Below are 23,294 nucleotides of genomic sequence, written 5' to 3'. Positions count from 1 at the left end.
CAATGGACATTTAGGCCCCAGATTTCCTTGCCAGTAAGATCTGACTCTTCTTCCAACATGTGTGCTCAAGATATAGTTCATTATTCCCATATGAAAAAGGAGTCAAAAATACTTCCCAAAATTTACATATGGGAGCGTCCAAGGCCTTATTTTAGAACTTAAAGTGACTGAAAGTTTGATTTACAATTCAACTGGATTAATTTCTGGAGAAACAGTTTTAGACTGGCTTCAAAATGAAAATGAAAGAAAGTATCTAATTGCTTTCCTTTTCTCAAATTCTCTGTACTGCTAACACTTGCATATCAGATCATGCATGTTGCAGCTAAAATTATAAATTCACTTTCATCAAACAACTTTGCAATGCAATAAATAAAGCTTTTAATGCCATGAATGACATTGTGCAACTTTTGAATCAATTATATGACATTCCTCTCTCTAAACCTTTCCATAAATTATTTGTCGAATTCTCTATTGCTGTGAGCCTCCAAAAGTTTATTCAGTCAAAGCTGAACTTCATCAATTAAACTACAGTGAGATCTTATATGGTCAATATGTGATATTAATTCCAAACTTTGTATCTAAGTATGTTTATTGAATTAAGAAAAATTCTTCACATGAGCAGATTTTGAAAGTCCCACTCAACAACACTAACAATCACCTGGATTGTGGAAAAGCCTCATCTAATAATATTTTGTATTTTTTCTTTTTAGAAGAATAAATGTGTAATTGAAATAGTATGCTGTCTCTGATAATGCCACAAGCAGTCATTTACAAATACTCCCTGAAACAATCAGGCTGACAGGCACAGGGGACTGCCTGCATGGAACACAAGACATGACAGCATTTAATTGTAATGTTGATTGCACTGAAGTACCATTAATGTCAGTCATAGCTGACTGTACAAGCAGGCAACCCAATTTGTACTCAGTGGTAGAATTCCAAATGGTATTTGATCAGGCTCTGAGAAAACAGAGATGCTTGAATAATAATAAATTTCCCAGTACAGTAAACTAACCAATTGATGATATGGAATTATGTTTACCTATTTTAAATAAGTTTGTTAATTTGAAAAAGAAAGCAAAAGAAGTTTAAATTAATCTAGAAATTCCTCTGACCTTGTGCAAGGCCTTTTCTTGCCAAACAGCATCGGTGTAGAAACCTTCCTCAATGGACAAAAAATGGTGCTCTTCTCTCACCCCTTTTTTTCAGCTCCACCTGACGGAGTTTCCTGGTGGTGCTGGTTTTTTATGTGACAGTTGATTAAACACTTTCATCATCAGTGGCAGAAAATATTATTAACATATTTATTAATTTTTTAAGTGCACCATTGTGAGCACTACAACGACCTGAAATGGAACAGCTGTCACCTCTTCACACACAGGTACCTGGGCTTCCACAGAGCTCTTTAGACCATTCAGTTAGAAATGTCTCCTTTTGATGAAGCACAATGGTATATATCCTTGCCAAGTAAGAGAAGATAAACTGCACTAACTCAGAAACATGACTGAAAGCAGGGCCCTGTTTTATTATCCAGCAAAACTTTTATTACAGTTGGAAGGTCTTAAGTTTCATTTGCACTAAAGTAAATCAAAGTAGCTCTACTGAAAGTAGGGAAGCTGCATTTGATGTAATTACAGGATGGACTTGGATTAGAACTTGCCCATCTACTGCAACTAATGTACTTAGGGCTTAAAGATACAATGAACTGTATTATTTATAATATTTAAATTGATTTTGAATAAGAGCCAGACAAAAGTATAACATAAATAGCACTGGGAATGGCAACTGGATGGATTGCTTTTCACTTTTCTCTGTGGATGAAACAGAAAATAAACTGTTCAAAGAAGCTGGACTTTTTCACAGAGAAGTGAACACAAAGTGAAGAAATACTGAAGAAAAAAAATTAAAAATAAAACAATATACATCCGTAGGACTAGAAAGCAATGCCCTTTCAGTGGCATTCTCACCTCCAAAAGAAGGATGCCTGGAGCTATCTAGAGCTTAAAAGGAGGGATCAAGTTCCTTCCAGCCAAACTCAGATATCCTTTATCTGTTTAGCAAGCTGAGAGTATTGAGAACATACTGCTTCACCTACAACAGCAGATATTCTGGGAATTGCGCAGTTCTACAAGTGAAAGTAACAAAATCAGATTGCAAGAAAAAGTGTATAATGCAGAAAAGGGGAAAAAAAGAAAGGAAGAAAGCCAGTTGAATTTTTTTCAAAGGTGATCCAGTACTCATTTTATTCTGAGCATTTTTACCATTCCCTTTGAAATTTGTGGGTTGGGAACCTCTGTCAGTCTGGATCTGTGAGGTGCCTAGTATTTTTCAAATACTGCTTGACAAATAAATATTCAGCCCCAAATACATATACCCTGGTTCTTCTTCTGTATTTAAAAAGCAAAAATAACCAAATCTTATTTTTCAAGTTTCTTCCTTGTAGTACGCTGTAAAGCACCATCAGCTTTTTAATGTTTATTGGTTTTGTTATTATTGTACATTAAAACAAGACACTGGACAATGTTTATTACTAAAATTCTTCAAGACATTCATCTGCCACCTTTCTCAAGCTTACCAAGATCCTAACTGAGAAAACGTGTCACTTTGTGGTTCTTCATTTTCTCAAGAACCTCCAATTGCTGATAGTGTCTTACACAAATAAACACTAGCAACAGACCCCCGAAAGAGAGGTAAATTTCAAGCCAGGAAACTGAAGGCTCTGCTCTACATTGACACATTTGGGCAAAGGCTCGTCTGTCTCTGCTGAAGCCAGGGGTCAATACCTGCCTTGAAGCCAGAACTGCATTTTCACAATTCACACTGAAGCCTCTAAAGAAGTAAAAGGTGGGGAAAGTCTTTGCTGGAGAATAACAGGACACTGTTAGGAATGCGTTTGAGAACACGTACCATGTGGGCTGAGTGGGCATATGTAAAGGTGAAAATATATGATCTCTTAAAAGCAAAGAGACTTTTTCAGCAGCCAAGAGCCAGGGATCATTGAGACAGAAATTTAATAACACCATCATTGGGACTGTCACGAGCATTTTTTTTAACTTTTCTTCAGCCGGTTCCAAAACATGCTTTAGAAACACATGAAGCGCCTGTCGCTCCTGCGAAATCCAGAGCACTGCTGTGCCACTGTAGGGCCCCTTCAGCCCCATCGGCCACCCAGGCGGGGCTTCCCTCCCGCCGTCCCCGGCGTTCCCCGGCACTCTCCCCGCGCCCACCGCGCCATTCCCGGCCGGGCCACCCTGGCCGGGCTGCGGGAGTGAGGAAGGGAGGGACACCCGGGGGAGGCAGTGCCAGGCCAAGGGGGCTCCTCGGTCCGCGCCCCGGCCCTGGGGAGCCTGCCCGGCTCCTACCTGGTAGGCGTCGGGAATGTTGACCGTCTCGCCGTGCTCCGCCACGTAGCCGATGATGCCCTTGCCCCAGGGCACCTGCACCTCGTTGCTGTCCTCGGTGGAGCCGCAGGGCAGCAGCGGGGTGCCGGCGTGCACGTCGAAGAACTTGGACACCAGGGTCTTCTTGCCGGCGGAGGTCCCCTCCACGAGGAAGAGGGATCCCCGGTCGGCGTCCACCATGAGGCAGACGAAGATGAGGATCTTGTAGCTGAGGCTGGTGAGGTCCAGGTCATTGGAGATGTCCTTGACCAGTTCCAGGAAGAACTGTCGCTCGTTGTGCTCCTTGAGGTAGCGCTTGTAGTCCAGGGCGGTGGGGGGGTACTGGGGCAGGCTGACGCGGGACTCCAGCAGGGCGCTGAGGATGTGCGCGGTGGTGGGGGGCAAGGAGCTGGCCTTCCGCAGCAGCGCCCGCCGCCGCACGCTGCTCAGCGGCTCCTGCGCCCGGGCGTGCACATGCTCGTCGTAGGTGAGGTTGACGTGGATGGCTTTGGAGCGGGCGAAGCTCTTCCGCAGCTCCTTCTGGGACGCTCGGCGCTGCAGCCCCCCGGGGCCGGGGCCGGGGCCGGGACCGCCGGGGCCGCCCGCGCTCCCCCAGCTGCCGCCGGGGCCGTCGCTGCTCCGCCGCTCCTCCGACGGGCCGCCGGCCGGGGCGGCGGGGACGGCAGGCGCTTTAGGGAGCGAGTTCTTCCTCTGCAGCCACTTCTCCACCAGCTCCGGGTGCCTCTCTAGGAAACTTTCCACCGCCGCCACGTCGAGGCCGGCATCGCCGGCGGCTGCCATGGTGCCGGCGGCGGGGGCGGCTCAGGCCGCGGGAGCTCCCGCGCTGGCCATGCCCCGCCGCCGCCACGTGCCGCTGCCGCCGCCCCGACGGCCGCCCCGGGGCACGGGGGATGCCGGCAGTGGGGCGAGGGGCCGCTTCTGCCCCTTGCCCGGGCTCCTCCTCCGCGGTGCGCCTTCTTCTCGCCTTCTGCTTTCCCCCGCGACCTCCTTTCCCTGCCCACCACTCTTTATTATTAGTAGCAGTAGTATTGGTATTTTTCTAGGTATTTTTTTGTGCTTCCCGGTTTTCAGCCTTTCGCCAGCTCTGACCTCGGTTCCCGGTTCTTGGCCGCTCCCCTGCTGAGTCGGGCAGGCGGTGCTGCCGCGCCTCTGGAGATGCTCCGGGAGCGCTCGGGCAAACCCCTTCTGCCAAGTGCTGTCAGTGCTGGCGGCGGCTCCTGCGTAAGCCAGCCGGCAGACCACTGAGAAGGAGGGAGGGGAGGACGCGTGAGCCGAGCGGGGGGGCAGGCGGGGAGGAGGGAGGGCTGGCGGGAGCGCCGGCAAACCCCGCTGCGGCTGGGGGGGCAGCACTGCCGCCCGCCTGGCAGCGGCCGCTTCGGCAGGGCGGGCGGGGCGCGCAGCGTGCCCCGGCGGGAGGACCCCCGGCAGTGGGGAGCTGTGCTGGGGAGTTTCATTCAGCAACATCGGGGGAAAGGGAGGGGCCTTTTGTCTGTGATGCTCGTTCGGGGAGGGGACGAACCGTGCCGCGGCTCCCGCCCGCGGTCCGCGGGAGCGGCAGCGGGATGTAATAGAAGCGCTCCCGTTAAAGAGCGCTCATTTATACCATTGTCTGAGCAGCTTCAGTACTTCAGGTGACAAGCAGTAAAACGGAGCCCTTCCAAGAATCCTGAGTGAATTCCGTTTCTTGAATCACTGAGTTGATTTGCGTATAGCCTCTCCCGTGCGGAGCCCCGAGTGAGCCCGGTGCGCACGGCTGCCGCGGGCTGCGAGGGGCACAGCGGGCTCTGCCCGCCCGGAGCCGCCCAGGGCTCTGTGCGTGCCGCAAGCCGCTGCTCCCCGGGGCGGCTCGGCGGGAGCGGCTCGGCGGGGGCGGCTCGGCGGGAGCGGGCGCGCCCAGGCGCTCCCGGGTGACCGCTCGGGCATCACCGGCTGCCAGACGGAAACCGACCGTATCCACCGCCGGCAGACCGACAAGGGTTATTTTTATGCGCACGTGGAGCACTTTTCATTGCTAAATCAATGCCTACGCATAAGCGATTGAAAAAACAAGTCATGGATCTTAACACGTGAAAATGTTTTTCATGCGCTCACCAAAGACTGAATGAAGGCGGCTTCAGAAATTCATGAATGGGAGTTCGGGTGGCTGGGAAAACACGGGCAAATCTTCAACCGAACGAGATTCCGACCTGCCGGGGACCTTGTCCCTGCAGCTGCCCCTTACGGCGCGGTTGCGGGCAGTGCTTGCAAGGAGAGGGAGCACTTTCGGGACACGTGTCGATAGCGCAGGTGCTGCGTGGGTGTCAGGGGGATGGAAGGGCTACGTGTGTGTCTCGGAGGACGGCCGCGTCTCCCGCGGCAGCGGGGGTGACCCTCAGAGGCTCCGTGTAGATGCTTCGGCTTGAGCAGCTCGGAGGCAGCTTACGAAGGCACAGACAAAGGATTTCGGCTCCCAGTCTCGGTGCCCGCGCCCTTGCAGGCTGAGCAGCGGTTCCCTGGCCGCCGCGGGTCCCGGGCCGCTGTGGCGGCAGGGCGCCATGCTCGCCCCCCGCTCTCGGCGGGGTTTCACACAGCTCTCGGACTCTCCCCGCCGCGCAGGGATGCTGCCGCAGGAGGACGGGCTCTCTCTCTCTCCATTGAGAAACCCCGCCGCCGCCGGCACACACCGGCAATAGGGCAGCGGGGGCGGCGCGCAGGCGCGCGGGCAGCGGGGGCGGGGGGCGCAGTCCCAGCAGCAGCCCCCGGTAGCAGCCCCCGGTAGCAGCCCCCGGTAGCAGCCCCCGGTAGCAGCTCCGGCGCTCGGGGGGCGGAGGGGGGAGCCGGGGGCCAGCCCGGCCCTGGGCGGTGCGCGGCTGCGGGGAAAGAGCGCTCCCGGCCGCCGCACCGTGCCCCGCCCGACTTGCGGAGGGCGCCCGGCTGCAGAACCCGCGGCGAGTGGGCTGCGGGGCGAGGGGGCGGAAAGCGGGGAGGTCGGAAGACACGCTCTAGGGATTCATCCCCGAGCTGCTCGCAGCTCTGAAGAAGCCGAGCTTTCCCTTGCAGGTAGCTCGGCTATGACGAGGCAGCGCATCTCGGGAGGGCAAGGCTCGGTGAGCTTTCCCGGCGCGCTCCGGAGCTGTGACGCACGGGGGTTTCGCGGGCGGCGCCGGGCGCAGCCCCTCGGGCTGGGGGAGCCGCCGCTGTCACAGCGCCGGGGCGGCCGCGCTGTCGATGACCGCGCTCCCGGAGTCCCCGAGCCCACCGGGGCCGCCCCGATCCCCCCGGGCTGCCCCGAGCCCCCCAGGCTGCATTTGCGGTTTTGCAGCGCTGGCACAAACACTCCACTTGCACAGAGAAATCGCGTGAGCTGCTGGAGGCCAGCCCGGCGCGTACCCCCAGCTCTAAAGCGAGGACCTTGGGTGCGAAATAATTGTATGCATATAATTTTTATCATCTCATTGTGGTAAGGTTTGGTTTGAACACGCACACCAGTGTTTACCACAAAATGGCTACTATGTAGCAGTTCTGTATGTAAACACTTAAAGTAACTTAGTGTTTCTGTAAGCCTAGGTATAAACAACGTCCTTCAAAGTCTTGCATCTTTAGTTTAGCATCTTTAGTTTCTTTTGCTGGGATTCTATGCATAGGATTTGACTGCATCAGAAATCTGCATATTGACAATCTCTCAAATAGCAGTGAAAGTAAAGCTGCAGTTGTCTCCATTGCATGGAATACATAGTGAAAAATTTACTGTAACAGTTAACAGTAAAGAACTGTGGAACCTGAAATTCGTGTAGAGATAAAATATGACAAAGATGACCACACAGGTTTGACTGTTCTGTAACTTGCACAGGCTTTGGACATGCTGTAAAAACCTTGATAAAACCTTCAGAAGCCTGGCCTGGTGTGCATTGATGGATGTTAGTAGAAAACTGGGGTCTCTGTTTTGTCTGCAGGGCAAGTTAAAGAAGCACATTATACACTGGGCTGCAGCCTCGTGTTGGATTGAGGTAGATTAGTTTCAGCCTTTTTTGGGAGGGCAAAAATAGGAAAATGGAATTTGTCAATGCCATGGGATTGTGCAGCTATTGTAATTTTATAGGTATGCTGCAGTGAGGTACAAGCATCTTACATCTGATGCATCTGAAGTATGATGCACTTTTTGTCAGCAGGGTTGCACAATGCCAGCTCAGAGAGCACTGCAGGCTTTAGCCAATTGCATCTGGTTTCCTTGGGTACAACACAGAGAAATGCTCTAAGATGCCCTAAAAGAATCACATGGAGAAATGTCAATGCATTTCTCAGGTGCAGTGTGTTTCTCTGTGGAAGGCAGTGGAATAGCACTCCTCAAAATGCAATTGGGAAAACCACTTGAGAAAATTTTGTCATTTGGAGAGACACCTTATTACTCTAAATAGTCTGAAAGGGGGAAGCAGTTCCAGTAGAATCCAGGAGGATGGGAGCACAAATGATGTATAGTATAAAATGTACAAGGTATACTTTGTGTCACTTTAACAAGTAAAATATAAATCCTTTTTGCATCATGGAGAGTTGCAGTTCTTTGTATCATTTTGTATACAACTACTTACTGCTTCTAAACTATGTGAATATCTTTGCAATTCTAATTCCAGAATGTCCAAATTTAATTTCATGCTTTGTTTTAAAAAATGAGCGTGAGATTGACATAGAGTTCCACAAGGCTGTGCTCCATTGAATGGTGTTGGAAAAAGGGTTGTCAATAGCCAGTTTCTGGAATCTCTTGACAGAAGTTGAAAAACCATTATGGTTTCTTTCCAAACCTGCTAAAACCTGTCTTTTTCAACAGAAGCCTGCTCTTGTACTGAAGACTACTGCAATGACATGTTCACATTTCTCTTCTGTCCTCCAAAGCTGACTCTTCCCATTGTCTAAAGTGAATTTAGGTATCCATTTGTTTGCTTTCTTTTCAAAACTTGTTCTAACATCTGTATGATTTGTTCAGTACAATTTTACTGGGAAAAAATAGTTACTGTGTGTTGATGATGTATTGAAGGAAATTCTAGTATAAAGTGAATGTCACAAAACGTTTCCTAGGAATCATAAGGAAAAAAAAAAGTCACACAATTCTAAAGCACTTTAGTAACCAGAAAAAAAAACCAAAAACAACAGGACACAGGACTGTGTATGAAATTAATAGCTTGATTCAATCCAAGTAATATAAACAAAAACAATGAAACTCACACAGAATACTTTCCCTTTTAGATGTTTCACTGTTTTTCAAGACTTTCTCTGTGAAAAGCACAAGAAAGACCAACAGTCATAGCATACTAGTAGGGGACGGTATTTAGTCAAGCAACAACTCCAGCACAGCACGATGCCAGTAGGGGGTAGTGACCAGCAAACAAAATCTGAAAGCTCTCCAGAATCAGGAATTAAAATCTGTCCTACACTCCAGTGTTCTGGGAAAGATAGAAACCTTCTGACCTGGTGTACTGAGTATTGGAAATCGTACCAATATTTGGTCCTGTCTTGTGCTTTCCATATTTTCCAGCAGTGTGGCACTGATAATATTCCTGAATAGAGAGCATGTCACTTTTTTCAACACAGATCTATGGAAAAAGTATATCTATGGAAAAAGTACCAAATGTTATCACGTCCTTCTACTTGTCAACTGCATCTGCTTATGTGACAGGGAGGCGGGATTTCTGAATATTTAATTTTCTTGTGAAAAAGAGCAGGCAGAACGCGCGCCGCCAGCCCTCCGTCCGTCCTTGCAGGCACCGAATAGCCGCGCGGTGCGGTGCGGAGTGCGCGGTGCGGTGTGCGCGGGGCAGTGCGGTGTGCACAGTGAGGTGTGCGCGGTGCGGTGTGCGCGGTGCGGTGTGTGAGCGGTGCGGTGTGCGCGGTGCGGTGTGTGAGCGGTGCGGTGTGCGCGGTGCCGTGAGGGACGGTGCGGTGTGTGCGCGGGGCGGTGTGCGACCAGTGCGGTGTGTGCGCGGTGCGGTGTGCACAGTGCGGTGTGTGAGCGGTGCGGTGTGCGCGGTGCCGTGAGGGACGGTGCGGTGTGCGACCGGTGCGGTGTGTGCGCGGTGCGGTGTGCGCGGTGCGGTGTGTGCGCGGTGCGGTGTGCGCGGTGCAGTGTGCGCGGTGCGGTGTGCGACCGGTGCGGTGTGTGCGCGGTGCGGTGTGCACAGTGCGGTGTGTGAGCGGTGCGGTGTGCGCGGTGCGGTGTGTGAGCGGTGCGGTGTGCGACCGGTGCGGTGTGCGACCGGTGCGGTGTGTGCACGGTGCGGTGTGCACAGTGCGGTGTGTGAGCGGTGCGGTGTGCGCGGTGCGGTGTGTGTGTGCGCGGTGCGGTGTGTGCGCGGTGCGGTGTGCGCGGTGCGGTGTGCGCGGTGCGGTGTGCACAGTGCGGTGTGTGAGCGGTGCGGTGTGCGCGGTGCGGTGTGTGAGCGGTGCGGTGTGCGCGGTGCCGTGAGGGACGGTGCGGTGTGTGCGCGGTGCGGTGTGCGACCGGTGCGGTGTGTGCGCGGTGCGGTGTGCACAGTGCGGTGTGTGAGCGGTGCGGTGTGCGCGGTGCGGTGTGTGTGTGAGCGGTGCGGTGTGCGCGGTGCCGTGAGGGACGGTGCGGTGTGCGACCAGTGCGGTGTGTGCGCGGTGCGGTGTGCACAGTGCGGTGTGTGAGCGGTGCGGTGTGCGCGGTGCGGTGTGTGTGTGCGCGGTGCGGTGTGTGCGCGGTGCGGTGTGCGCGGTGCGGTGTGCGCGGTGCGGTGTGCACAGTGCGGTGTGTGAGCGGTGCGGTGTGCGCGGTGCGGTGTGCACAGTGCGGTGTGTGAGCGGTGCGGTGTGCGCGGTGCGGTGTGTGTGTGAGCGGTGCGGTGTGCGCGGTGCCGTGAGGGACGGTGCGGTGTGCGACCGGTGCGGTGTGTGCGCGGTGCGGTGTGCACAGTGCGGTGTGTGAGCGGTGCGGTGTGCGCGGTGCGGTGTGTGAGCGGTGCGGTGTGTGCGGTGTGTGCGCGGGGCGGTGTGCGCGGTGCGGTGAGGGACGGTGCGGGGCGGTGCAGCGGAAGCGGCGGCGGAAGGGACGGCGGAAGGGGCGGGCGCGCTGGTATCGGCGGCGGAAAAGGCGCTGTTGCCCTTCCCTGCCGTAGCCCTGGAGAAGCCCGCGGTGTCCGGCGGCCCTGCCATGGAGGAGAGCAGCGGCATCCGCCTGTCGGCCGAGTGCCTGGACGAGCCGCCTAACAGCCGCGTCTTCGTGGTGCTGGGCAAGGACACGGGCGAGGCGCTGATCCGGGAGCGCTTCTCGCCCTTCGGGGACATCCAGAACATCTGGCTCCTGCGGGACAGGCGCACCAACGAGTCCCGCGGCATCGCCTTCATCAAGTTCGCCCGCAGCTCGCAGGCCTGCCGGGCGATGGAGGAGATGCACGGCCGCAGCCTGCTCCCCGACAGCAAGCCCATCAAGGTGCGGCCGGGGGCGGGCCGGGGGCTCCCAGGCTGGGCCGGGGCGGGCCGAGCGGGGGCAGCGGGAGCCGCGGGCGGGGAGCAGGCCCGGGGAGCCGCCGCCTGGCCGGCCTTGCCTGGCCGCACTGCCCGGGCGGGCCCGGCCCCTCCCGGGCACGGCCGGCCGCGGCTCCCGTGAGGCCGGGCCGCCCCCCGAGTCCCACGGGCGGCCTGCGCTGGAGCGGGCCTGCGGAAAATGCCGCGCCCGGAAGTGAGCGCGTGTTCCCGACAAAGATACTTTCCTATATTTTAAATGTTGGAAGCAGAATAGTTGGGAATAAATAGAGCTGGTTTTGCCAGTATGCTTTATATTGGTTTTGTAGCTCGTGAACCCTTTTCAAAACTTTTTTTTTATTTATGGAACTGTTCAGCTTCCTGATTTGCTTTCCTGTTCACCAAGTACTAAGAAAGTATGAATGAGTTTGTATTGAGTCACTGAAATATTTTCTGATGAGCTTGCCATTGGAAGTCAAAAGATCTGAGTTTCACGCCCTTGCATGGCCACTAGAAAAATAAATTAAGAGCTTTGTGAAATCAGTTGCTAGTTTTGAATAGCAGGCTTGCTTTGAAAGTCTTTCTTACTTGGTTGTTTTGGTTTTGGTTTTTTTTTGTTTGTTTGTGATTTACTTGGGCTTTTTTTCTTTGTTGTCTTCTGGTGTGCACTTCTGAGATGAAATTTATTTCAGTAACTAAAAAAGATTTTAACAGTAACAGATATGAGAAGCTGTGATCCTCCTGTGATAGAGCAGTAGGCCTGCCAACTTCGCTTCACACTGAGCTGCAGTAGCCCGGTTTTATTAAGCTGCTAGGCTTTCTTGTGTCCTTGCTTGCTTATTTGTTTCTACTACTGCTGTACTAGGTGTGTTACAATAATGCATTCTTTGCTACCTGACACCGGTGATGTTGACAGTGCTGCTGAATCAGCAGTGGTATTTCTCACCAGTCCTCATTATCCCCAGTAAGGAACTTCTCTGGCCCCTGTCCTGTTTGGGATTTATTGTATTTGTAGGTCTTTTATCACAGGTGGTCACAGGTGTTCTTTTCTCTCGATGCTAAGGCAGCTTAGGTGAATAACAAATACAAAGACAGTTTAACTATTTCACTTGCTTGTTGATATGTGTCTTAGACCCTTTTGCCAGTAATTGCTAACTATGTAATTATTTTGTTAGGTGTTTATTGCACAGTCAAGAGCTTCTGGAAGCCACCGAGATCTTGAAGATGAGGAGCTCACACGAATCTTTGTTATGATACCAAAAACCTACACGGAGGAGGATCTGCGGGAGAAGTTCAAGGTTCTGATTCACTGTTTGTTATTTTAAAATGCCTTTTTCTAAAATTATTAGAAGGGCATGCCACATGGAACTTTTAATGGTTTTCACATTGGAAATTAATATATTTTTTTCATTGTTCTAGATGTATGGAGACATTGAATATTGCAGCATTATTAAAAACAAGACTACTGGAGAAAGTAAAGGTTTGGGCTATGTCAGGTACCTGAAACCATCGCAAGCTGCCCTAGCAATTGAGGAGTGTGATCGAAGTAAGAATCCAAGTGAATTCTTTAAGCGTTTTTTCCAATAAGTGTGCATCATCATAATACACCTATAATTTTTAGTTTTGTTTGCAGCTAAATTATTCATGATGCAGAAACACGTTGAGACAAAGTTCTATTGCAAATAAATAATAGCATTGTTAACATTCTTTGAGAACAGTCACCTGGTTGTGATTTTTCAGGACCAAACTGCAAGTAGGATCAGTGAGAAGAGTTGGAAATGGACACAGTTTTCTTTTATGCATGATTATTGATCTGTAGTGTAGGCTTCATACATAGGAAAATATTTTAATTTGTCCTTGCAAATAGGCAGTTTTAATAAAAGGTATTTGATATAAAATTAATTATTATATAAAATATATTTTATGACACATAGGGACTCTGTTGTGATCACATTTATTTAAGAACAAATTCATGCTAACTGAAACTGGGGGAAGTGTGATTTTGTTTAGTGTCATGATTTATCTGTTACAGAGTGAAAGACTTTGTATGCTTTATTTATTACCAGCCACCTAGTGAGGCACTGGAACAGGCTGCCCTGAGAAGTTGTGGATGTCCTATCCCTGGAAATGTTCCAGGCCAGTTGTATAGGGCTCTGAGCAACCTGGTGTAGTGCAAGGTGTCCCTTCCCAAGGCAGGGGGCTGGAATTCGATGATATGGAAGTTTCCTTCCAACCCAAACCATTCTGTGATTCTATAGTTTGTCACTTAAGCTCTAGTACCAAAAGTTTATGAATTTGAGTGAGGCTGGTGGAAAGATGTCAGGGCTGGAAGCACAAGACTTTGGAGGGGAGGCAGAGGAAATTTGGTGTGCTCATCCAGGAGAGGAAAGGTTTTCCTAAAAGCCTAACAGCTGTCTTCCAGTCCTACATCCTGTTCAGTGTTGCTTAATCACAAATATGAAACAACTTGGGGTGTGGTTATTTGTTGTTCTGATGTTTTTATGGCTTTCTTTGGTTCTTTTTTCCTTAGTAATGTGTGTGGTGGTTCTGCATTGTATGTATCGTAAATGGTTTTACAGAAATTACATTTGTGTATAGGAATATGAACCAGAGATTACTTCACAATCAAATTGTATTTCCTTTTTGCTGTGAGGTTAAAATGAGATTAGTTGGATAGTAATGTAGTTGAGTGTAATACCTCTTTCTTTCATAGAAACAAAATGTAGATCAGTGTAAAACATCCATAAACTACTGTTTTAGCACAGAAGTTCAGGTGATGGCTTCTGGAGCATCTCAGAATCCTGCTAAGTATCACAGAATGGTTGAAGTTGGAAGGGAACTCTGGAGGTTATCTTGCTCAACCTCTTGGCTCAGGTGGGGTCACCTGGGTACTGGTGGCCCAGAATCATGTCCAGGTGACCTTTGAATATCCCCATGCGTGGAGACTCCATCGCTTTTCTGGGCAGCCTGTGCCAGTGCTCAGTCACTCTCATGGCAGTTAGCCTCTGTCGTGCTTAACTTGTGAGTAGGAGTAATTCCATTTGAAAGCTGTTAACTTTCATAAAATTATTTGGGCAGACTTCAAGAGTTATAATTTAGTTATTCCTCTAAAGCCAGCACTTACTGGGTTATCTGAATAATATGTTTCTAAATATGGAACTTGAAGAATGTGGGCCTGGTCTGATAACTGAGATGTGCTGAGGTGTTGTTATCTGTGTGGCTGTTTCTTTCAGGCTACAGGGCCATTTTGGCTGAACCGAAAAACAAGTCATCTGAGTCTTTTGAACACGATTATTACAGTAATGTCATGAGACCAGAACTAAGAGGAAATACGCTTCCATTTTGTAAGTCACAGCTTTTTACACTAAGAATGATTTGTAGTCTCCAGTATGGTTACTAAGTAATAATGTGGTTTGGAGGAAGGGAAGCTGATGGAGGCTTAGGTCAACACTTCAATAGTAGATTGGATGTTGAAGTTAGAAACTGGCCAGGAATTTCAGCTCTCTACTTTTATGGCTTGCTTTGCTCTGGTTGCCCAGTTATTTTGTGACCGGCACTGGTGAAATCAACACGTCACCTTCAGCATATAGTTGACTTGGATTACTTTTAAAAGTCTGATGTAACATGGGCATGAAATGTGGCATGCAAGTATGATGACTCAGATTATTTTGTTGATTCTTGAGGTATGCAGCCAGAATATTGTAGCTTTGAAAAAGCTGAGACCCGAATTCAAGAGCCAGTCTCAAAGCGCCTGTCGGTGGTGTCTCGGCTCCCCTTTATTCAAGAGCAGCTGTTCGCCCTCTTCGATTTAGTTCCAGGTCTGGAATATTGTGATGTGCAGAGAGACCCTCATACCAATAGTGGTAAGTAAAAGTACAAAAGGTTTTCATCTTTTTTTTTTCTCTGAAGGGAATCCCTTGTAATTATGCTTAATTAATTTGCACTGCAAAATACAGTACATTCGTTGGAAACAAGCGGTTGTTGCTGCTATCACTGCATACACCCAAAAATTCAGTTTTGTTTGAACCCCTGTTTACACATAGGGCTTATACCTTTACCTTCAGATAATAAAAACTCAGGAATCAAAATCATGCTAAGTGGGTTTTGGTCAAAATAATAGTTTGAGGCAGAATAAATGAAGAAGTTTCAGAAATTATGAGACATTAAAATAAAATGTTCTCTAAACAGATCTTCAGAATTTTTTATTCTGAAATATGTGTGTGTGTAGAAGTTGACATAGGTAAATGGGGATTAAATAATTCTAAAATGGATCATGTTTTCTACTGAAAGGTTGTTTGGTTTCAGTCTTGTTTTACTGCTGCTGAGACAAATATGGAAGGGATCTCTTCTCCAAGATATTTGAAATGTAAATGATTCAGAAAGTTATATTTTAACTTTACAGTTCTTGAAATTCACTGTTGATGGGATAACTGCATTTTTAAATAAAATTATGTATCCTTTTGTTACTAGTTCTGGAGTAGTGAGGAAGATGTGTTTTCACTTGTATGGTTTTACTGTCAGCTTTTCAAGCTAGCATAAATACAGCTCATCTGTCACTAGTAAATTTCACTGAAGCTTCCTTCACAAATAAAAGTGATGAAGTAATAATGATGTGTGCTAAAAAGACTTAAGAATTTTATGTCATCCATGACTGATGTGCAGTTTAAATGCATTGCTCATGTGAGTGTGGTTTGTTCTGAGGAGTTCCCTGTTTCCTGCTGACGCTGTGTGCACGGTGCTTGCAGGGTACGCTGTGATTCAGTACAGCACTGCTGCCTCAGCTATATATGCCAAGTACAAACTGCACGGCTTTGAGTATCCTCCTGGAAATCGACTAACTGTCATTTTCCTAGAAGATGGGAATGACAGCTCAGAGTAAGTACAATTTACGAAGCTGGAAGTTACATTCTGGAGAGCAAAATATAAAATAAACACATTTGTAACATAAGGTGTAACATCAGTTATCACTGTGAGCTTGTGCCACGCTTGCCAGTAGTATTTTCTGAAACTGTTCGGTTTCGGGTTTTCTTCTTGAATGGTTTAGAACAAGCCTTTTGAAACGTAGTAGTCTTGGTAGATTAAGAAAATATTAAAATACATAGTCTTAAGATACTATCTAAAATTTTAGGATTTGGCAAGAATCTGTCAATATATCTGTAACATGTAACAAGGCTGGAATGTATTTTTGATGAGGTTTATGAATTCAAACTAGATTTATGTACTTCATCTCTTGGTTGTGTTTACAGTAGTGCAAGTAGTAGTTTTGTGAAGCACATATGTAGAGTAAAACTTCTGGGTGCTGAGGATCTGATATTGGCACAGTGTGGGGAATTCTCAGCTGTTTGACCATCTCTGGCTTCTTCCTGTGTTTTAAATGCCCAGTACAAGGTGGAGCAGCTTAAGTAATCTCCTGCAGTGAGTGTTTTGCCTTAGTTTCATCCTAAAGGAGTCTAGTTCGCGTCAAACCTGTTCTGGGAGATTAAGGCAGTAAGGAGGGGCAGTGGAGTGATTCACTTCAGAAGTGCGTGGCTGATCTGATATTGCAATCTTCATTCTTCAATAATTCCTACATGGTCTTGCAACACAGGCTGTGTGTCTATGCAAAAAGAGCAATTGCTTTTTCTTACTCTGAAACAGAACAAAGAAAAATCTCTGGAAAATGACAGCTGGAAGTAAACTTTCTATGGTAATATTTTGATCTCTGAACTGAATCTCTGTGTTCTTTATGAAAACACATGGAAATTTTTTTGTCTGTTTTGCTTTTTAGGCCTGCCTCACAAAATGTAGTGGGCCCTTGTAGAGATAATTTAATATTTTCCCCCCTAGAGTGTTAAAAACCCCAAAGAGGAGTTCTGTATATCTCTAAGTGGTAATGAATGAATGTTTTCAGTGAGTTGCAGCTAGTGTGCAGGCTTTCAGATCTCTCCGTAGGCTGTCATGAAAGCCTGTTGCGATTTTCGTTATTACAGATTTCTAGAGATACTCTGATGTGTATTAAAACTTACTTTTTCTTGCTAAATGTAAGTTTACTTAGCTCTTTCTTGAAAGCAGTGTGTTGTCCCTTGTGCCTGCAGGCTGATCAGGAAGATGGCGACGCAGCTGGTGACAGCGCAGGTGTCGTCGGCGCTGCGCGGCAGCAGCGCCATGGTTCAGCAGTACAGGGCGCCTCCTGTAAGTTCCGATCACGGACGCCGTTGCTGTGCTTCTGAGTTGTTGTGAGGAACCTCACGTATGCCAATAAAGAGCCCTGCTCACCTGCTTCTGCAAACTGTTCTATGTGCTGCATCTTTATTCCCTAAAAGCGTGTCTGACCTTGCTTGAATTTGTTGTCCAGTTTAATGAAATAACTAAAGTAAATAAAGTAATGAAGATTAGAACTCACAGAGCCTATTTATGTCCTGTAATGGAACAAAAATGGTAAGAAAGGTAAAATTACTTCCTCTGCCCCCCACCACCAGTTAACTTACACTTGCATTTTTTTCCCTTGTTTCAGCAAGCATTTGGAGGAGCTTCTGCCCCACAGTTGCTGCAGCCCCAAACAGATGCCATACTTCCACCACCCAAAAAAAAAGTTCCACCTGACACTTCTGTGAAGGAAAGGCTTTTCATACTTTTTCATCCCCATCCTTTACCAGTAAATGTACTGGAGGATGTGTTCTGGTAAGACTCCGTCTACAAATAAGTGTTCCCTAACAAAAAGGAAACAAACTGTGAAATATTGAAAGTAAATATTGAAAATAAAAAAGAGGGCCTGAAAACTCTTTCCAGAAAAGGCAGTGTACAGTGACTATGAAGTCCTAAGTGAACAGTAGGTAACAGTTACTTTTTGAAAGATGTGTGTCATGGGATTCACACATCTGCAGTATCATCAGTATAGCAACTTTATTATCAATTTACTTAATCTGAAGTAAAATGTTTAGTCTTCTAATGTAGATTTTTAACCAAAATTGTAGTAGTTCAAGTTGCAATTTCCTTATTAATTTTACATTTTCTTTTACTTATTTTTTTTAGGCATTTAACTATTTTGGTAAATTTCCACAGTAACTTACGGGGAGCAAGTGTAGGGTGTTGTTGTAGGTGTACCTGATACACTATAATGGCTTGCATCCTTCTAACACTATTTCAACTGTTCTTTCTATCTCCCTATGTGGAGCAAAGACTTGAGATAATTTCTGCCATCTTTAAAAAAATCTGTAATTAGCAGTTCTTCATTATTTTATATTATTAATTTGTAATATACTCTTGAAAAAAGAGACATTTCCCTTTTCTAATAGCTTGAATTTGCAATAAATCTTTGGAAAGCCAAAATATTTTAAAAGCATCAGGAGGGGAAAGCAGTTTGTGTGGAAGTCAAAATTGTACCAGTATGATATAGTGGATTTTCTTAATCAGATACTGGTGGAGGAAAAGGCTATGGACCTGAGACTTGACAGTTTAGCATAACTTCTGTAAGAAGCAAGCAGACAATTTTTAAAAAATACTTACGGATCTGAGTATTCTATTTTTCCTAAAAAATAGAAAAAAACAATACTCTTATTTTTGCCTGAAGCTGCAATGCTTGCTTTCTGAGTCATTTCAGTGACACCTTTTCAAAGATAAAATTACAACTGTGCAAGTTCATTTAAGTGAGATGCAGATTTAGCTTCCAAATTACCTGCCAGCTTGGGTGTGTATGTCTTATTTTTGGTTGCTTTGGGGCTTTTTCTTGTTTTGTTTTTGTGGGGTGTTTTGAGTGCCATTTGGTGTTTGGGGACTGTAATATTGATCAGCTTTACATATTCTTGTAAGTAAGAGAGAGATAATTGATATTTGTGGCTCTGTTGTAGTATTTCATAGAAAACATCTGAACCTTTTAGTGTTCATTTGTACTTCTGCCCCTAATTCAAGAGAGGGGAATATGCAAATTGGGAGCATAGATATAAAAATCCTGGTTTTGCAGTTAACAAATCATATGTGCTTTAGACTGGATATTTTTTTGCAGGAAAATCTGTAAATGACCTTTTCTTTTTTTCTCCACCCCCAGTCGTTTTGGACAATTGATAAGTGTTTATCTTGTGGCTGGAAAAAATGTGGCCTATGCAAAATTTGCAGACAGAGCAAGTGCCAGCGAGGCCATAACTGCATTGCATGGCAAGATTGTGAATGGTGTGAGGCTGAAGGTGAGGCTGGCAGACTCACCCTCCGAGGAGCCCAACAAGCGCCAGAGAACTTACTGAGCAGGTGAGTGCCCCCACCAGCTGGGCTCTTCCCTACCCAGGCTGGAGTACCTCACTCAGGGACAGGCTAAGAGTTTGCAGGTAGATACAAACATAGAATGAGAAACTCTATTCTTAGCTAGCAAACTGAAATAGAATTTTTGATATATCTCTGTGTGCATACACACACGTGTATGTATATACATACATATCACTTTAGTTATATATATATATATATATATATATATATAACTTTAGTTATATGTAATATATGTACTTTATAATATACTTTAGTTATATATATAATATATATTTCCATATATATAATTTTTGATATATCTGTGTGTGTATACACACACACACACATGCATATATATATCTATATATATGGGCGTGTGTATGCTTTTATATATATACGCACGTGCACTTTATTTTATAAAAATCAATTTTTATAATCCTTGAAAAACAAAATGAACCAGTTGATTAAAATCAATCTGGATGTTCATAGAAATATCACTTTTGTACTTGGGAGAATCAGCTGACATTGAAAAGAGTATGCAAAAAATAAACAGTGAAACAGACATAAGCTTGTGTGTGTCTTTTTTTCATTACTATCATATGCCCTCAGTGGCATTGGTTAAAGATGAAAGGTTGAGCCTTTGAAGAGCAGAGGAGTGACAGGGTAAATAAAAAAAGGTTGGGGGGGACAGGTAAGATTGTCGGGTGAAACCAAAGGCTTGGGATATTTGGGTCTCAGAAATTAGGTGTGATTGAAATATGTGATTGTGGAGAAAATAAAGCAGAGCCTGTGGTTAAGGAATTGAGATAGGTGTTTGAGAACTTAATTATTTTATGCTTATGGTCTGTAAAATCTAGCTAAACTCCTAGAGATGCTTTATATCTTACTGCCTTCGGGAACCAAAATTCTGTTGTTCTTTTAAAACATTTTGCTTTGCTTCAAATTATATTGACTTTCATCACATTTTTGAATTATTTTTTTCAGCGTAGGACTATTGCCAAAGGTGAATATAGTTGGGGGAGAAAAGCCTAAGTGGGGTAGAAAAAAGCCTAAGCCTTTTTTTCTACAAAATAACTCTCAAATATTACTATAGCTTCCAGATATTTGCAGTACCATACTGTCTTCCTAGGGCATATGAAGTGTTGATTTAACTAATTCAGAAAATATCACATGACTGTCTTTGCATCAGTATTTTCCCTCTAAGCTTTAGTCTTTGTACCTTTCTTTGTATAGATATTCTTTGTGACCCCAGAGTTGCAAAGACCAAAAAAAGCTTTTGCCCAAAGTGTTCTTTAGCTCCTTTTCTTCTAAGGACCTCCCAGTTGCTTTTTTGATAAGCAGCAGATACTAAACATGGCCTTAGTTTTTGTACGCAACTTTTGTTTTAATAAGTTGGATTTCTGGGCATTCTTTTTCTGCATGGAATTATAGCTAAAACTTAATTGAAACTTTTTTTTTAATCAGCGGCTCTGATGAATGCAATTTTAAGGTTTCTTAGCAGGTTGTCTTGGCATCTATCTCTTTTCAGGATAGACAGACAGCATTACTTGTTCATTTGTCCCTTAGTTGGTTTCTTAAATACAAATGAAGTGGTACCTAAAAGGAAAGATTGCCTTTCAAAAGGGCTTGCCCATAAAAGTGATTTTCCCACTGCCTGACTTTGCACTGGACTGACTGACAAGCTTGCAGTAATTTAGGGGCTTATATTTTGCTTTTGATTAAAGTGTTAAATTGTGCATGTGAAAAGAGATGCAATTCTCCCTACCTCTGAAATAGTTGTGGTTTTTTTTTTTAAAGATGTGAGAATACTAACTTTTTTCATTTTCAATTTTAGCTGTAGGAAATAACCTTCCTAGCTAAAACTTCTGTGAGTTTTCACTTAAGGAAATCATTGCCTCTTAACAAAAAAATCCTTTCTAAAGTCCTGTTGTGCTGCTTGCCTTTTGTCTCTAACAAGGTGACTGAATTTCTGAAATAGTCTGTTCTATACAAGGTTTTCTGATGAAAATTCATAAGACCTGTGAATTCTAGAATCTTTATGAAAATAAATGTAATACAATGTAATAATTAAGTACAATATTAATTTTTTAACACATTTGAAGTTTTTCCCCAACACCTTCTTATGCAAACAGCATTTTTTAAAATACAATTTACAAAATTGGTTCTTAAAAAAGGTTTTATGGTAACAGTATGCTGCTCATAATGCTTTTGCAATGCAAACTTCTGACTATAAGAACTTTCTGTTACCTTGCAACAAACTTAGTTTATCAGACAAATTTGAATACACATCTATTAATATTCTGAACTAATCCACTAATGAATTTTTCTGGTTCTGGTTCTTCTACCAGTCAATGAAAACTAATTTGTTTATATGAATAGTTAAAAGTAGCAGAGAAAAGATGGAAATACAGACTGGTAGGGTTCTCTTCACCAGTTTAAGTTCTAATGTAAGTTTTTTGGGGTGTGAGGTTATTCCCTTTTCTGCTAAGCAAATATTTATGGCTGAAATAATCACTTCAAATTATCTTGCTTTACATCAGTGTAGGCTTGAGAAGATAACTGCAGTGATTACTTCTAGTCAGTTGCTAAAAGCAGACCTTTCTTTGTGTCACTTGGATATTTTGTGAAAAGCTCACTGCAGTGTCTGATGCTGGTTACACACACAGTGTCGTTCAAAAAATAGAAGAGGAAGGGAAGAATTTGCTGGCTGTCAGAAGAATGCATTGTGGCATTCCAATTAATCTTCATTGCTACCTAGTAGTTCTATTTAAATATCACCCCCACCCTTGAAAATCCTCTCCCCTCCAAACTACTAAGCAAGAGACCCACAAGCAAACAAAACTAAAACCCCAAACCCACCCAAAATGTCTGTCATATGATTTTAAAACGGTCCTTAGAAAGCAGAGTTTCTAACCAGCTTGTGTTAGAAATGCCAGGCATAGATATGTGGAGCAAAGTTCTATGGCTTTTGATACTCATTGCTGATTGACTTCAACCCACAGAAAATGGATTCATTGCATTTTTCCCCTGCTGAAAAAACCTGGGTATTTTTAATAATTATTTAGTTACTGATTAAGTTGAATTTTTTTTTCTGTCATAAAATACTTGGTTATTTTTGTCTTTCTTTATTCTTGTCTGGAAGAAGTACTGCATCACTGATTTCATTTGCATTCAATTTTTTGACTTAAACCTTTATTGAAATCCTGATATTACTATTAATATATTTTAATGATTTACTGCTCTACAAAAATGTTTTTAAAAGGTAATTGTATCAGAGTTGTGTATATTGAAAAAAATAGCTGTATTTTGTATCAACAGTGTACTGCAGAAAAAATGGTGGCTTTTACACACAGCTGAAAGAGGCACTTCTTTAAAAGTTAAAGAAGCATGCTTAAAACTTTAGTATTATTCTTCCAAAGATATTGAAAGCCTTATTTATATGCTGTTGTAATTATTATATTTTATAATATGTACTTTGAAATAAAAATAGGTATGTTGCTTTTTGATACTATTTTTGTGCTTGTGTTTTTTCTACAGAAACTAAGTAATGACATGACCCTCAGCTAGCTGACTGACTGACTGAAAACGTGACTAGACATGGTTCCTGTGGACAGTGACAGCTTTTTTCAGTGACAACTTTTTATTTGTTATTGTTACTTAGTTGATCTCTCTATGATCCTTTCTCTTTCTGAATATGCAGACATGCAGTTTTGAAAATTCTGTAGGCATTAAAAACTGTAAACTGGTGGTTGTTCTTGTAATAGTATATAACCTTGTATTACAGAAATAGCTCTTGTTTTTACCTGAATCCTTCCTATAAGATGGAAATTACAATGATGGAGGAAATAAAGGAGCCAGCATTTTCTGACTTGAGTGGTTAATTGATAATGATTCAGATTCTGTTAAAATAGAAGACATCTCTCATTATTTAAATTGCATTGAAAAGTGAAGTACAGCAGTTAATTCAAAGAAAATAAAGTAACTTTAACAACGCCAGCAGACATGACAGTATTCATCTAGATTTAAGAAAATTGCTGTAATCAAGAAAATAATTCAAAGTACATTCTTAAATATTTTGTTGGTAGAATTGGCCGCTTGATGAGTCTCCTGTGCCAAAATGCCCAGCTTAGTGGGGTGGATGCCTGTGTCTTTAGGGGGTATAAACATCCCTAGGAGGGTAAACACTCAAAAGTGTTGTAACTGTGGTGGTGTTAGGCCATCCAAGAT

At 45.0% G+C, this 23,294-nt stretch overlaps 2 protein-coding genes across 2 annotated transcripts in view; one reads left to right on the top strand and one right to left on the bottom strand.

The window, feature by feature from the left end:
- The window catches only part of PDE11A (phosphodiesterase 11A), a 103,743-nt gene extending 99,562 nt beyond the window's left edge, over nt 1-4,181 (bottom strand). The window contains exon 1 of the mRNA XM_059476152.1: nt 3,363-4,181. Within this exon, the coding sequence (XP_059332135.1) occupies nt 3,363-4,181 (819 nt within the window). The remainder of the gene's footprint in view (nt 1-3,362) is intronic.
- Nucleotides 4,182-10,487: 6,306 nt separating this feature from the next.
- On the top strand, nt 10,488-22,935 carry RBM45 (RNA binding motif protein 45). Its single transcript, XM_059475856.1, has 10 exons — nt 10,488-10,821; nt 12,029-12,151; nt 12,273-12,399; nt 14,087-14,197; nt 14,537-14,716; nt 15,599-15,728; nt 16,928-17,024; nt 17,347-17,513; nt 18,877-19,073; nt 22,605-22,935. The coding sequence occupies exons 1-9, from the start codon at nt 10,543-10,545 to the stop codon at nt 19,067-19,069; spliced, it is 1,407 nt and encodes a 468-aa protein (XP_059331839.1). The 5' UTR covers nt 10,488-10,542; the 3' UTR covers nt 19,070-19,073; nt 22,605-22,935.
- The last annotated feature ends 359 nt before the right edge of the window (nt 22,936-23,294 follow it).

The sequence above is a fragment of the Ammospiza nelsoni genome, chromosome 7, assembly GCF_027579445.1.
Source record: "Ammospiza nelsoni isolate bAmmNel1 chromosome 7, bAmmNel1.pri, whole genome shotgun sequence".
Taxonomy (NCBI): domain Eukaryota; kingdom Metazoa; phylum Chordata; class Aves; order Passeriformes; family Passerellidae; genus Ammospiza; species Ammospiza nelsoni.
This window is presented reverse-complemented; position numbering and strand designations above follow the sequence as displayed.

What these genes read in the sequence shown, in the direction of transcription:
- RBM45 (XM_059475856.1), top strand. Translation starts at nt 10,543, where the DNA reads ATGGAGGAGAGCAGCGGCATCCGCCTGTCGGCCGAGTGCCTGGACGAG. An exon ending in AGACCCTCATACCAATAGTG is followed by an intron (nt 14,717 to 15,598) that starts GTAAGTAAAAGT and finishes CGGTGCTTGCAG; the next exon opens with GGTACGCTGTGATTCAGTAC. An exon ending in GATGGGAATGACAGCTCAGA is followed by an intron (nt 15,729 to 16,927) that starts GTAAGTACAATT and finishes TTGTGCCTGCAG; the next exon opens with GCTGATCAGGAAGATGGCGA.